Here is a 14,223-nt window from a genome sequence, read left to right as displayed (position 1 = left end):
GGTTTTGAAAGAAAAGTATTTATTGAATGTTAAGGATAACATATAAACCACTAATGCTATCTGCCGATTTTTTCTTAAATACATAGTTGTCATATTAAAGGAGAAACTAGCGATTTCTTTTGCAGTTTTAATGGCGTTTGAAGCATTTTGTTAACGAGACAGTAATTAAAAGTAAATATCTCACAGTCAATTACAATAATTACGGAAATTGCTTTCATTTATTTACTGTACGCCGCTCAGGTCCAGATGAGATGAATTTATGAAATGCATTATGTATGAGATATGCAGTCTTCCATTTCAACACTCCCATAGCGAAATGTTTTAATATAACCAATTTGGTCTCTAATTCTACTTTTTGGTGTAGGCTTTGTGGCCTGTTTTTAAGAAGGATTTAGCCTCTTGCGATGTCGATTCCCAGCTGTCATTCATCCCTTTGCTGGTCTGCCCGGGAGTCGTCTACCTTGTGGGGGAGTCTGGATGGATCCTCACACGCGCATACCATTGTCTCCTTCGTTGCCTTCCCCACCTAACGACATCTTCCATCTCGCATATTTCCCTGATCCTGGCATTTCTGATTCTATCTCGAAGACTCTTGCCAGATATGCTCCGTAGAGTCTTCATTTCTGACTATCTTAGCGTGATTTAGTAAGATGCTTGAATTGTGTTTTTTTTTGTATACAAGCTGTACCCGACCACGCGTTGCTATGACTCAGTCTGGTTAAATTGAAAAGAAGGACAATAGAAAGCGCACGTTTCTGAGAAAAAAACGGTAACTAATCAGTCGGGGTAGGTAGAGAGTATAGAAAGCCACACCAATATGTCATTGCAAACAATCTTCGCCTCTTCCACATCCATGCATCTCCTCATACATGCCCGCCGATTATTCCGACTCTTGAACTCTCCACTTTCAAGTATTTGAAATTGATTTCATTTTATTTGGTCGGGAATTGTACAGATTTACATTTAAAAAAGTATATAATAAAAAATAGTTACGTTGACATAAATAAAGCCAATTAAACAATTCCACATTTATGTTATAATAACAATTGAAGAGATAAAAAAAATGTAAAAAAAGAGTGTGTGTGTGTGTGTGTGTGAGGAAGGGAGTAAAAGGGTAAGGGTATGGTATAGTAAATAGAATTTGCAGGAAGGAAAAGGAAGGGAGAGGAATTAATGAGAGTGGTTAAAAGATTTTTTTTCTACGTAAGAAGATTAAAAAATAAGAAAATATTTATAAATATATATACATACACATACATATACATACACATTTCTATTATTTTTTTTTACATTTATTTAAATCACAATTTATACATATTTAGAACTTTTTTTGCAGAGACCACCAAGCCACCTTGTGTATCTTGTCGGTGGAGTTCTTTTTTAATACATTTTTTTATTATTTTTAACGATTTTAAACTAATATAGACACAAAAAAGAGAAAAAATTAAAAATATAAACATTTTACAATTTTCATAAAATTAACTCTTGAACCCATTCCTTTATTTTGCCTGTGTTCCATATTTTATTTTGACCTCTAACATCCGTACATACAAACATATACATATATATATATATATATATATATATATATATATATATATATATATATATATATATATATATATATATATATATATATATATATATATATATATATATATATTTACCATGTACGTTCAATTGTATGAATAAACCGCAGAGTATGGTCGTGGAATTTTAAGTTATTACTATAAACCTCGATATAGAGTCGGATTTTACACAAAAAAATATATTACGAGCACTTTCCAATAAGAGAAAGACCATTTCTACGAATATGGGCCGACGGCGGCCCTCATTACCTAAACCCAGTGTACTTGCGCATGTAAACTGGGTGTAAGTGGTCGTCAAAGCGCGCTGAGGCGAATCCTCATTACCGCAAATGGCACCGCCATTGACCGATATCACGGAGCCGTTATAACACATCGCTGGTGTCATTAACCAATCATCATCTTCGGAATTTTCGATTGAACTTACATAGCTTTTAAAATAAATAATTGTTTAATTTTATTATAATGGCAGCGTCATCTGTTGAGCGTAACGGCAACACACGCAATACATTGCTCACGACAGAAGGCGGACTTATGAATTGGTGCTAACATATTTTATACCCAGAAGCGGGACTTTTTTGCTTGTAAGGGCGTTTGTACACTACACGGGATTTTACTGTCCGGCAGTCCGGTTAGCATGATAAAACGGATAATTGGCTTGGATTGGGTTATGCTTTTGGCCGTCTTTCTTCGAATCGGTGCTCTTGATCGGTGCGTGAACACGTTGCGCGTAAATTCGATCACGCTTATCGTAACTTATATTATAACTAATATAGCGCCATTTTCGTAAAATACTACCTCAAGGGCGCTTAAGGGCTAAACTGTCGTAGTCGCTTTTATTTTTCAAAACCAGACTGCCGGACGGTAAAATTCCGTGTAGTGCTCAAACGCCCCAACCCGGTGTAACGGCGTTCCAGCACCTTTTGTACGGATATATATTTGTATTTTTTCATGAAGTGAGTTCCGGACATCTATGTTTTCAAAAAAAAAGCCTCGACTTTTTCTAATAATGACCCACTTAGGCTCATTATTTGTTTTTAAAAAATCCCTGCCCACAAGCATTGTGAAATTATACACGCTTGATTATTATGTTATCTGCGGGCACATAATAGAGATAAATATCTCTGAAAAGAAGTGATTACATTTGACCATACTGTATACATCGATATGAGATCAAAAGATACCGCAAAAGTCATGCGTAAAAATAACTTACACGCAATTTACGATGAGTCGAATGGAAAGGTAAAATTACCCTTCCCGCCGAACACCACCAGTCGAGTGAAAGGGTAAAAGTACCCTTCCCGCAGATGTGTTATTGACACATCGCTCACTCATTTCAAGAACGTCATAAATCAAAAAACTTGATTTTTCAGGAGAACGTTTTTAAAGTTTATAAATATATTACAATGTATTAAAAATAAATATCAAGCCACTTATTGAACTTTTTGCTGCGCAACAGATCTTTTTAGGTAAAACCTGAAGGTTTTTTCTCCATTGGAAAAATATTAAGTAAATTTAAAAAAATAATTACACAATACCTTTTCTTCAAAATGCAAAAACAACATTTTCTGCCTGTAGCCGGTAAATATTAAGTTAAAAATATGCCGCATTTGCTGGGATATAGTACATTTTCTGGGCATTTCGAAAACATGCACAATTGAAAATTGACGATTTTTGATTTATGACGTTCTTGAAAGGAGTGAGAGACATGTAATGTGTGCATTTGAATCGAATGAGTGAAGAAAGAATAGTATAAAATGGATAGATATTACAGAAAAAGTGACCGAATCAATTAATGATGATTATTTTTTATTATCATTCAGTTATGTGTAGAATACCATAGCAGAAAATTTGCTAGAAAGGCATCACAATCGTACCTATTATTTGATTCCTCTCACATAGCCGGTAAGTGCTTTCCTCAGACATACAGTAATGTACGTACTTAGAAAGTTGTATGAAACTTTTCCATGCAACTTTGTCAACAGAAGTGAGCGATTTCGAAAATTAACACCTTCTTAAAACAAGGAAATATGTGTTTCCTCATTTAAAAACGCCCAGCTTTTTTAAGATGTCGGGTTGTATTGGAGGCTCTTACTCATGATTTATGTTTTTTTTTTCGGAATATTTATTATTAAAATGTAACTTTGTTTTAAAATCACTATAATATATTTATATTTATTTTGAAGCATGGAGTTGGCAAAAGAAGGATGAAAGCAGACTGAATGCAGTCGAAATGCGATCCCTCAGACGAATGTGTGGCAAAACGATAATTGATAGATGTTCGAATGATGAAATAAGGAAAGAATGTAAGGCTGAGATAAGCATTATCGATAAAATTAAGAAAGGTGCGTTGAGATGGTTTGGACATGTGGAGCGTATGAGTGAAGAAAGAACGGTTAAACAAATTTATGGAGCGAATGTAGTTGGAAAAAGAAGCAGAGGACGACCGAGGAAAACTTGGCACAATTAGGTATGTCAAATACTTGAAAGCGGCCGGGTCAGGAGTCGTAATAATTGTCGGGTATGTATGAGGAGATGCATGAATGTAGAAGAGGCAAAGAATGTTTGCAAAGACAGAGTGGTGTGGCGTTCGATTCTCTCTGCCTACCCCTGCGGGGAAGCGGCGTGATGGTTAGTTAGTTTTTTTATATTTATAATGAAATACTTACAGTGATTTTAAAACAAAGTTACATTTTAATTATACTTTGAAAAATTATTATTTCATATACATAATTCATATTCCCGATATTGATTTAAGGCCATACTCGCAATCACAGATCTTATTCAGCGTTCGGTAACGCTAGCATCCGTTCGTCATTACACGCCCGATTAAAAAAATATAAGTAAGTACTCATATAGGATTTTTTTTTTGATTTTCAGAATAGACATTGGTAATATGTTTTTAATATTTTTTTAAACTCATTATCCTTCAATAACTCTTTTATTTTCAACACGAAAACGATTTTTCAAGAAAAATTTTCATTAAGTCAAATCGCTCACTCCTTTCAAGAACGTCATAAATCAAAATTCGTCAATTTTCAGTTGTGCGTGTTTTCGGAATGCCCAGAAAATGTACTATATCTCAGCAAAAGAGGCATATTTTTAACTTAATATTTACCCGCTACAGGGCAGAAAATGTTGTTTTTGCATTTTGAAGAAAAGGTATTGTTTTATTATTTTTTTAAATATACTTAATATTTTTGAAATGGAGAAAAAACCTGAAGGTTTTACCTAAAAAGATCTGCTGCACAGTGAAACGTTAAAAGTGGCTTGACATTTATTTTTTAAACATTGTGTTGTACTTTAAAACTTTAAAAACGTTCTCCTGAAAAATCAAGTTTTTTGATTTATGACGTTCTTGAAAGGAGTGAGCGAAATGTTACCTGGGTTTGAAGAAAATTAAATACTTATGTAGGGTCTTAATTTAGACTTAACATCACATACGGTGTTTGAAAATGATGCGGAATGCATCGAAACACGTGTCACAGTAGAAATAAAGAAAAAGTGGTATTAACCAAGTCAAACTTGAATTAAAAATAAAAAATTTGAACAAAGATTTGGACACAATTGAAATATTGTGAAAAAATATATCAGCGTGCGTTGTACGAATGCGTGGTATCAAGGACTCGCATACCATGTCTGCTTAGCAATTATCTAGTAATTTTGGATTATCTAAGGTAGGTAGTAATCTTCTGCCCACTTTGCGTAAAAAACATAGAAATAATTAAAACCACATACAAATTTGTTGGTACTCGCTGGTTTTATATCCGCATTTCGCTCACTCCTTTCAAGAACGTCATAAATAAAAAATCGTCACTTTTCAGTTGTGCAAAATAATAATTATGTATAATAATGTATAATAAAATAGTAATGGATAATAAAATATTTTAGAAGACGAAGTAATGGATAATAAAATATTTATATTATTTTTTGACATCTCATCAAAGATGAAGAAGAATATGGAAGTCTGGGTATTTACGGGGCTTACGACCGTCATAGGCTGGTTTAAGTGATCACTTACTAAATTACGATTACACTCAATAAAACATGATTTCACACTAAATAGGGATTTTATTCATCTACAACATTTTGAGTGTGTCCAAATACCTGTTCACAAATCTGAATTATCTCCAATTATAATAAAAATAATAATAATCCCTTACCGCACCCCAATGGTGCATAGGGTACTGCTTCATATAAACGCAGTGTTATCTCGATCGATTACACATGAAGGAAAGGTGATCAGCCCTCCACTTCAGGTACCAGTCCAGTGTAATATTGAATAAATATTAGAGTGAAAAAATCACTTATATTTATTAAACCCCCCTGGGAATCGAACCCGGGACCTCCAGAACGGCAGCCGAGCATGCTGACCATTACACTACGGAGGCGGACGGCGGACCAATTATAGTGATTCAATAATAATGTCATATATGTAGAACTTCCAAGAATTTGAGTAGTGTGGTTGTCAGTAATGGGTAAAATTGGTGAATGTTACACGTGTGTAAAGAGACCACTTAAACCAGCCCATGACGGTCGTCAGTCCCGTAAATGCCCAGACTTCCATATTCTTCTTCATCTCTGTCATTATATGTCAAAAAATAAGATTTTATTAATCTTATTTTTGTTACAAAAATGTTAATAATATTAGTATATAACCACTCACCGAGATCACATTTTGTGTAGTTTTAAGTATGTAAATGGTGCTACGGTGGTGAAGGGTGGTATTGTTTGCATGCTGTGGTAGTGATTGTCCTGACGAAGAGACGGGTACGTCTCCAAACCGGTAGACATAAAATCTCGGTGAGTGGTTATATACTAATATTATTAACATTTTTGTAAAAAAAAAAATAGTTAGTAAAAATGACTTATCACAAAGTAAATGCTTTAAATATTAATAATATTGAGAATTTTTTATTAATAATAATAAATAATAAAACCCTTATCCGCACCCCAATGGTGCATAGGGCACTGCGTCATATAAACGCAGTGTTATCTCAAGATCAATCGTTTACACATGAAGGAAAGGTGATCAGCCCTCCGCTTCAGGTACCAGTCCAGGGTAATATTGAATAAATATGACAGTGAAAAAATCACTTATATTTATTTTAACCTCCTTGGGAATCGAACCCGGGACCTCCAGAACGGAAGCCGAGCGTGCTGACCATTACACTACGGAGGCGGACAATTTTTTATTAATCGATTTAAAATCTTTAGAAAGTAAGGTATCCATAAGAACGCTGCGAAGAATGCCCTTGCATCTCCCTTGAAAGTGTGATCAAGTCATGTTTGCATGTCGTTATTTTAGCATGTTTCCAGGTTCTCGTCTTTAAGACGATTTCTGAGCTTGATTTGAATGAGTTTCATGCTTCGAAAAGATTGTTCGCATGAATGCGTCGAGTCGAAGAGCCTTCGCGCGGATATTTGTACCGGAGCCGCGCTTAAAAGGTCAAAGGCACGCGGCTCCTGAGCCATACTTTGCCGACCCATAGGCTAGGACAGAAATGGCGAACCTATGTCACGCGAATAAAGAGATAAAAATAAAAGTGATCATCCAAAAAAATTCAAAAAGTGGCCATTTTAACAAGTTTTTCGTCGACTTATTCCTCTGTACCGTTATTTTTTTCAATGTGCTTTTTTAAATTAGACATAATGAGTAGACTTACAGACGAAAGTACTACTGCTTGTACAATTAATATATATATATATATATATATATATATATATATATATATATATATATATATATATATATATATATATATATATATTCGTCCGCCTCCGTAGTGTAATGGTCAGCACGCTCGGCTACCGCTCTGGAGGACCCGGGTTCGATTCCCAGGGGGAGTAAGAATAAATATGAGTGATTTTTTCACTGTAATATTTATTAAATATTACCCTAGACTGGTACTTGAAGCGGAGGGCTGATCACCTTTCCTTCATGTGTAAACGATTTGACCCACTTTTTCCGAGAGAAGTGATTAATTTATTTTTTTCTGCGTATTAATGCTTTGTTTATATTAAAAACCCGCAAACATTTGATGCATTTTTATTTACATGGCATATGGCACACTATATTATTACTATTAAAAAAATGGCACCCAGGCTCAAAAAAAGTTAGCCATCCCTGGGCTAGGAGGTTGCATTTTGCGCGACCAGTCGGGGTACATTTCGACCATGGTTATCTGTAGCGAGTGATGACGTCACGACGCGTGTCAACAAACTCGCGGCGCAGCACCACTTTCACTGCCTAATGATTAACCTTGGCAGCCACGGTTCAGCATTCTCACGCCATTCAGATCAGAGTAGGTACTATCATATTTGGTTGGTGGCAGATTCACCACGATGTACTGGCGCTAAAGGGAGGTACCTATTTCAGTCAAAATACTGTATACAGATACGTTACAGTCCAAGAAAATCTAAAGACATTCATTATAATATCTACAGTAAGCGATATTTAAGGTTTATAGTGACACCTGTTGAATTTTATTGGAAAAACTTAAGCTGGAAAGGAGTATAAACGGAGAAAAAGTAACGAATTTTACCGTCCGCTGGTCCGGTTTTGAAAAATCAAAGCGACTACGACAGTTTAGCGACCCGAATTTACGCGCAACGTGTTCACGCACCGATCCGAAGAAAGATGGACAAAGGCTTGTACCAATCATCCGTTTTAAATGCTAACTGAAGTGCCGGACGGTAAAATTCCGTGTAGTACACAAACGCCCTTAGAGCGCTTGTGCACTGCACGGAATTTTACCGTCTGGCAGTCCGGTTTTTTCAAATAAAGCGACTACGACAGTTTAGCGTGATCGAGTTCACTAGCGATTGGGTAACCGAAATAGAAACAGTTACTTATTAGTCATATCTCATACATTGCCATACTGGATTTGAAAATCGGTGACATGAACGCATGGTTAATACAAAAACCCCACCATGAATTTTAAATGAAATTTAGCATTGACAGTAATCGGTATTGCTTTCATTTATAATGTAGATACCTCCTGTAATGGTATTTTGTCACGATATTACTCTCTCCTATTATATTCTACGTACTTCCATAACATTCATATTTAAAAAATCGTTAATCTAATCGATTTGTTTGTACAATTGTGTAAAGATAGGGAAATAGCCACGTTATTGTCACCTTTAGCTGATTGGTTTAGTCAATATTGGTTTAAGTATTTCTTAACTAGAGACATTTAGCAAAATTAAAAAATATTTAAGCAAGTAATTTGTCATCACAAATATATTTATATATTTGTGATGAAAACTTACAGTGAAACCCGGATTTTACGTCGCCGCACTTTCCCGCCAATTGCGTGTACAGTATCTACTCAATGAATTAGGGCCACCCATTATTTTTTTGAATACTCTGAAATCTTTTGGATTATTATATTTATTTTACATAAATACTTTAAGTTTTCTATTGACATCTAATATCATGTATATTACCTTCAATAATATGTTAAATATACCTGGATTATTTAAGCCTTTACAAAATTTCAAACCCTTTTTCTGAGAAAGGTCCCTAATTAGCACAGGTAGACAGATAGTTGAAAGTTCAAAAAATAGTCCTATCTCATTTATTAGTGAAGTTTCTTGAGTTCTGGTTGTTGTTTTGTTCAGAGAGGTTATATAGTTATCGTGTCTTGTGAAAAAAACTTAATTTTTAATTTTAGTTCATAAAGTATAATTTTTTTTTGTAAACACAAGTGTTTTTTTTGAAAAGGACAAAATGGGAAAAAGTAAAGACATTTCTGAGGAAAAAAAGTCTAGTGTTATAGTGATACTGAAATTAGGAATACTATCTAATAGAGAAATTTCAAAAAAAGAAAACGTTTCTCGTCAAACAGTGGACCGAATTTCAAAATCAATAAAAAATCAGTCACCCGCCACCAGCAATCGGCGAAAGAACTGTCGTAGGATTAGAAAAACAACACCGAGGACTGATCGAAAAATCGTTCAAAGTGCCTTAGAAAACCGTAGTGCATCAGCAAAAACATTAAAAATAAAATTGGAAGAAGAGGGTATAAATATATCGGTATCAACACTGAGGCGACGTCTTTACGAAGTAAATCTAAAATGCAGGCGCCCTGTAAAAGTACCAAAATTGACACCATGAATGAAAGCGGATCGATTAAAATGGGCCAGGCTACATCGAAATTACTCGGTAGATGATTGGAAAAAGGTATTTATTTAAATTGAATTTTCAACATATCATTTTAGTAAATAAACTTATATATTTGAATTAAACTTAAATTTTCATTATTTTTCAGGTCATCTTTAGTGATGAGTGCCAGTTAGAAGCCGCGACAGAGAGCCGTCGATTCGTCAGGAGAACACCAATGGAACGTTACAATGAGGCCTGTGTGGTAAAAGTTATCAAACACCCCCCTGCAACAATGATATGGTCATGTATTATTAACAATTTACCTGGGCCGTTGTTTTTCGTGGAAGGAACAATGAACCGAAATTCCTATAAGCAGGTCCTCGAACGAATTTTATTGCCCTTCTACCATACACTCGACCCAACAGAAGGTCCATACACCTTCATGCAGGATGGGGCACCTTGCCACCGGGCTAAATCAATAATAAAAATTTTGTCTAACAAAAATCTGCCCTTGCTCCCCTGGCCTGGAAATTCTCCGGACCTTAATCCTATAGAAAACGTATGGAGCATGTTAAAAATAAGGTATACTCATTTCCAAATCCGACAGTAGACTATCTAAAAAAAAATATTCAAAAAATTTGGTCAGAAGACGAAGAAATAAAAAACATGATAAAACAGTGCATTTTAAGTATGCCAAAAAGAATTGAGGCAGTTATTTCTGCCAAAGGTGGAAATACTAAATACTAACTATATTTATATGAAAATATATGCATAATTTAAGCGTAATAAAGTTTTCATGTGTAAATAAAATTCAATTTTGTTTTATTCAAGGTTTTCTCTGAGTTATTCCTGTTTGAATTGAGAAATTGCGTGAAATTCTGCGTGGCCCTAATTCATTGAGTAGATACTGTAATTGTTTCAGTCCCCATATACTTTGGTACATTTATTACCCGCATTTACGTTTTTTTCCCACAGTTTACGTCGAAAATATCCTGTCATTCCATTTTTGACTCGATCTGTATCGCTTATTTTTTTACATTATTCGCGATCATCATTTACGTGCAGTTTTTATGTTTTATTGTTTGTTTTATTCGTCGAGTTATTACAATAAAATAAAAAATACATGTTTTTTTCAATACCCCTCCATTTAGGTTTTTGTATGCAAAAAACCTCATGTATAGATTTTCAAAAAAAAAATTAATACCCCAATAATTAACATTTAGGTTTTTGTATACAAAGAAAATACATATTGATGATTTTCACGAAAAAAAAACAGGCTTTTTTGCAATACCCCCCCATTTACATTTTCCCTCTATTTAGGTTTTTGTATGCCAAAAAACTCATCTGCATGATTTACACAAAAAATAAATTAAATTAAAATGTTTCCATTCAATACCGCATGTTTTATCATACATTTTCCCTCCATTTAAGTTTTCGTAAAAAAGGATTTCGTACATTAAGACGTAAAGTAAGGGTTTCACTGTGTATTATTTAACCTTGACGTTTTTCTCATTTCTCGTTCCAGGTTCCCCTTGGGAGGTCCAGGTGATGTCGGGCGGCGGCGGAGGGGGCGCGGGCGGGGGCGGCGCCGTGGTGGGCGAGGGCACCCGCCTGGTGCCCGCCCGGGAGCCGGCGGTCTTCGAGGTGCTCGCGGCTCCGGGCAGCGGCACCTTCACGAAGGGAGAGGTCAGTAGTCGCCAGTCACTAGTGGTGTACCGCAGGGGACATCTCTCGCTCCCCTAGCGTTTGGTTATTGTAATGATTATACGGACGCTTTATACAGACAATATCAATCAAACGAGAAATAAAGAAAAATGAAAATATACAAAACATGTGTTCGACCAATAGCCACTTATGGGATTGAGGCAAGAGCAGATCGGCTGTCCAAACTTAAAACACAGGGGTTTTTTTTTGTAGTACGTTTTTTTGCATTTTTGGACTAAGTAAAATCTACTTAGTCCAAAAATGCAAAAAAACGTGCTACAAAAATATCCCTTACTGTGTTTAGAGTTTGGACAGCCGAGATACTTCTAGAACAAAATATCACCTTCGAACTTCCGAGATGAATGAAGACTCTCCGATCCATAGCCGGAAACACATTGCGAGACCGAGTAAGAAATACCGACATCCGGAGGATGTGTAAGACGGAGGATATCGTGAGATGGGGACGACAACGAAGGCGATAGAATGATCATGTAAACAGAATGTCAGATGACAGACTTCCACGCATCGCCCTTCAAGGAATCCCTGAAGGACGCAGACCCCCAGACAGACTTCCAAAAAGGTGGAAAGACAGCTGGGAGTCAACATCCCAAGAGCTACAAGCGGAGGCACAAACAGATCCTTAGGATCTAGAAAAAAGGAAGAAGAAGAATATCAATCAATAGTAAGGTTAAGGAAAGGCTATTGAGATGGGACGCAGAGAACCTGATCATATTGTGAACCAGGCAATCGCCGTAGATCTCCCTCGAAATACATCTAGAGTAAGACGAAAGAATTCATCTCAACATAGATGAAGAACAATTTGGATGTCTGGGTATTTACAGGGCTTACGACCGTCATAGGCTTGGTTAAGTGATCACTTTACTCGCGTTTAACATTCACCAATTCTACCCATGATTGACAACCACACTACTATTTTTTTGTAAAATTTCTCTAACTGCTGATCAAACTTGTAAGTGCGAGTTTACAATAGCCATCTATGTCTGAATGAGGAAAGCTTTTATTAAGCAGAGACTCTTTCCATTTGTATGTGAGGTCCGAATCCTGGATTATTTTTACATACTTGCGAGACGCTTGAAAACATGATTTTCAATTTACAACATTTTGAGTGTGTCCAAATACTTGTTCACAAAATCTGGATTATCTCCAATTACAGGAGTTATTTTCATATTATTTTTTGATATCTCATCAAAGATGAAGAAGAATATGGAAGTCTGGGCATTTACGGGGCTTACGACCGTCATAGGCTGGTTTAAGTGATTACTTTACACACGTGTAACATTCAACATAAGAGTTTCTGCTTAGTAAAAAGCTTCTTTACATCTCACCAATAGATGTCTCTAGTGAAGTTCTAGTGATTCATGAACAAGGTTTCTAAATTGGTTTATATATATAGAACTTCCAAGAATTTGAGTAGTGTGGTTGTCAATAATGGGTAGAATTGGTGAATGTTACACGTGTGTAAAGTGATCACTTAAACCAGCCTATGACGGTCGTAAGCCCCGTAAATGCCCAGACTTCCATATTCTTCTTCATCTTTGATGAGATATCAAAAAATAATATTTTCAATTTATATTAGCTTATAATTTGACCAGTTAAATTACTTACAACACTTTAATGTGTCCAAATACTTGTTCACAAATATGAATCATCTGCATTTAGATTTTTTTAAACACTTTTTTTGTCATCTCAACATAGACTTTAATCGTTCCTACATTTCCTCATTTAAGCAATATACCACAAACGCGGAAATAAAACCTGTTTCTTTCCTAAGCTTTGCATTATTTCCTTATGTCACCATCAAATCATCTATCTATACATCGTTTTGCGGCACATTCATCTTGAATTTAATTTAAAATAGTTTCATTCTAAGTTTTAAAATTGTTATATAATTTCGTATTCAAATTGGACCGGTTGAGTGTGTCTAATTTCTTGTTCACACATTCGTCGATATCTGACATTGGTGGCCCCACGACAAACCGTTTGTAACATATTGTTTCAAGTCGTGATAATAATGCTGACCATTTCATTGAAGTATGTATGGGATTGTGATCACGATTTTCGAATGTTGAAAGGCATTTTTTAACCTTGATATTTAAAGGAATGTAAAAAGATGATAAATTTCTCACTTAAATAAATATATATGGAAGTATGAATGAATACATATCGCTCACTCATTTCACTAGCGTCATATATCAAAAACATTTGATTTTTCAGGAGATCGTTTTTAAAGTTTAAGAATATAATGAAATAATAAATAAATAAAACCCTTATCCGCACCCTATGGTGCATAGGGCACTGCGTCATATAAACGCAGTGTTATCTTGATCGTTTACACATGAAGGAAAGGTGATCAGCCTTCCGCTTCAGGTACCAGTCTAGGGTAATATTGAATAAATATGACAGTGAAAAAATCACTTATATTTATTTTACCCCCCTTTGGAATCGAACCCGGGACCTCCAGAACGGTAGCCGAGCGTGCTGACCATTACACTACGGAGGCGGACAGAATAATGAAATAATAAATGTGTTAAAATGAAATATATTAAAAATAAATATCAAGCCACTAATTGAACTTTTTACTGCGCAACAGATCTTTTTAGGAATATTTAGTATATTTAAAAACAATAATTGAACAAAACCTTTTCTTCAAAATGCAAAAACAACACTTTCTGCCCTGTAGCGGGTAAATATTAAGTTAAAAATATGCCGCTTTTGCTGGGATGAAGTACATTTTCTGGGCATTCGGAAAACATGCACAACTGAAAATTGACGATTTTTGATATATGACGTTTTTGAAAGGAG

The 14,223-nt window shown here is 35.3% G+C and overlaps 1 protein-coding gene across 4 annotated transcripts in view; it reads left to right on the top strand.

Moving 5' to 3' along the window:
* Nucleotides 1–14,223, top strand: part of jbug (filamin-type immunoglobulin domains fbug) — a 152,352-nt gene that overhangs the window by 80,046 nt on the left and 58,083 nt on the right. For all 4 annotated transcript variants that reach the window (XM_088270460.1, XM_088270459.1, XM_088270461.1 and 1 more), the window contains one exon: nucleotides 11,222–11,382. In XM_088270460.1, the coding sequence (XP_088126586.1) occupies nucleotides 11,222–11,382 (161 nt within the window). The remainder of the gene's footprint in view (nucleotides 1–11,221; nucleotides 11,383–14,223) is intronic.

This window comes from Brachycentrus maculatus, unplaced genomic scaffold (genome assembly GCF_059751285.1).
Source record: "Brachycentrus maculatus isolate JH-2025_06_01 unplaced genomic scaffold, ASM5975128v1 h1tg000386l, whole genome shotgun sequence".
Lineage (NCBI taxonomy): Eukaryota > Metazoa > Arthropoda > Insecta > Trichoptera > Brachycentridae > Brachycentrus > Brachycentrus maculatus.
This window is presented reverse-complemented; position numbering and strand designations above follow the sequence as displayed.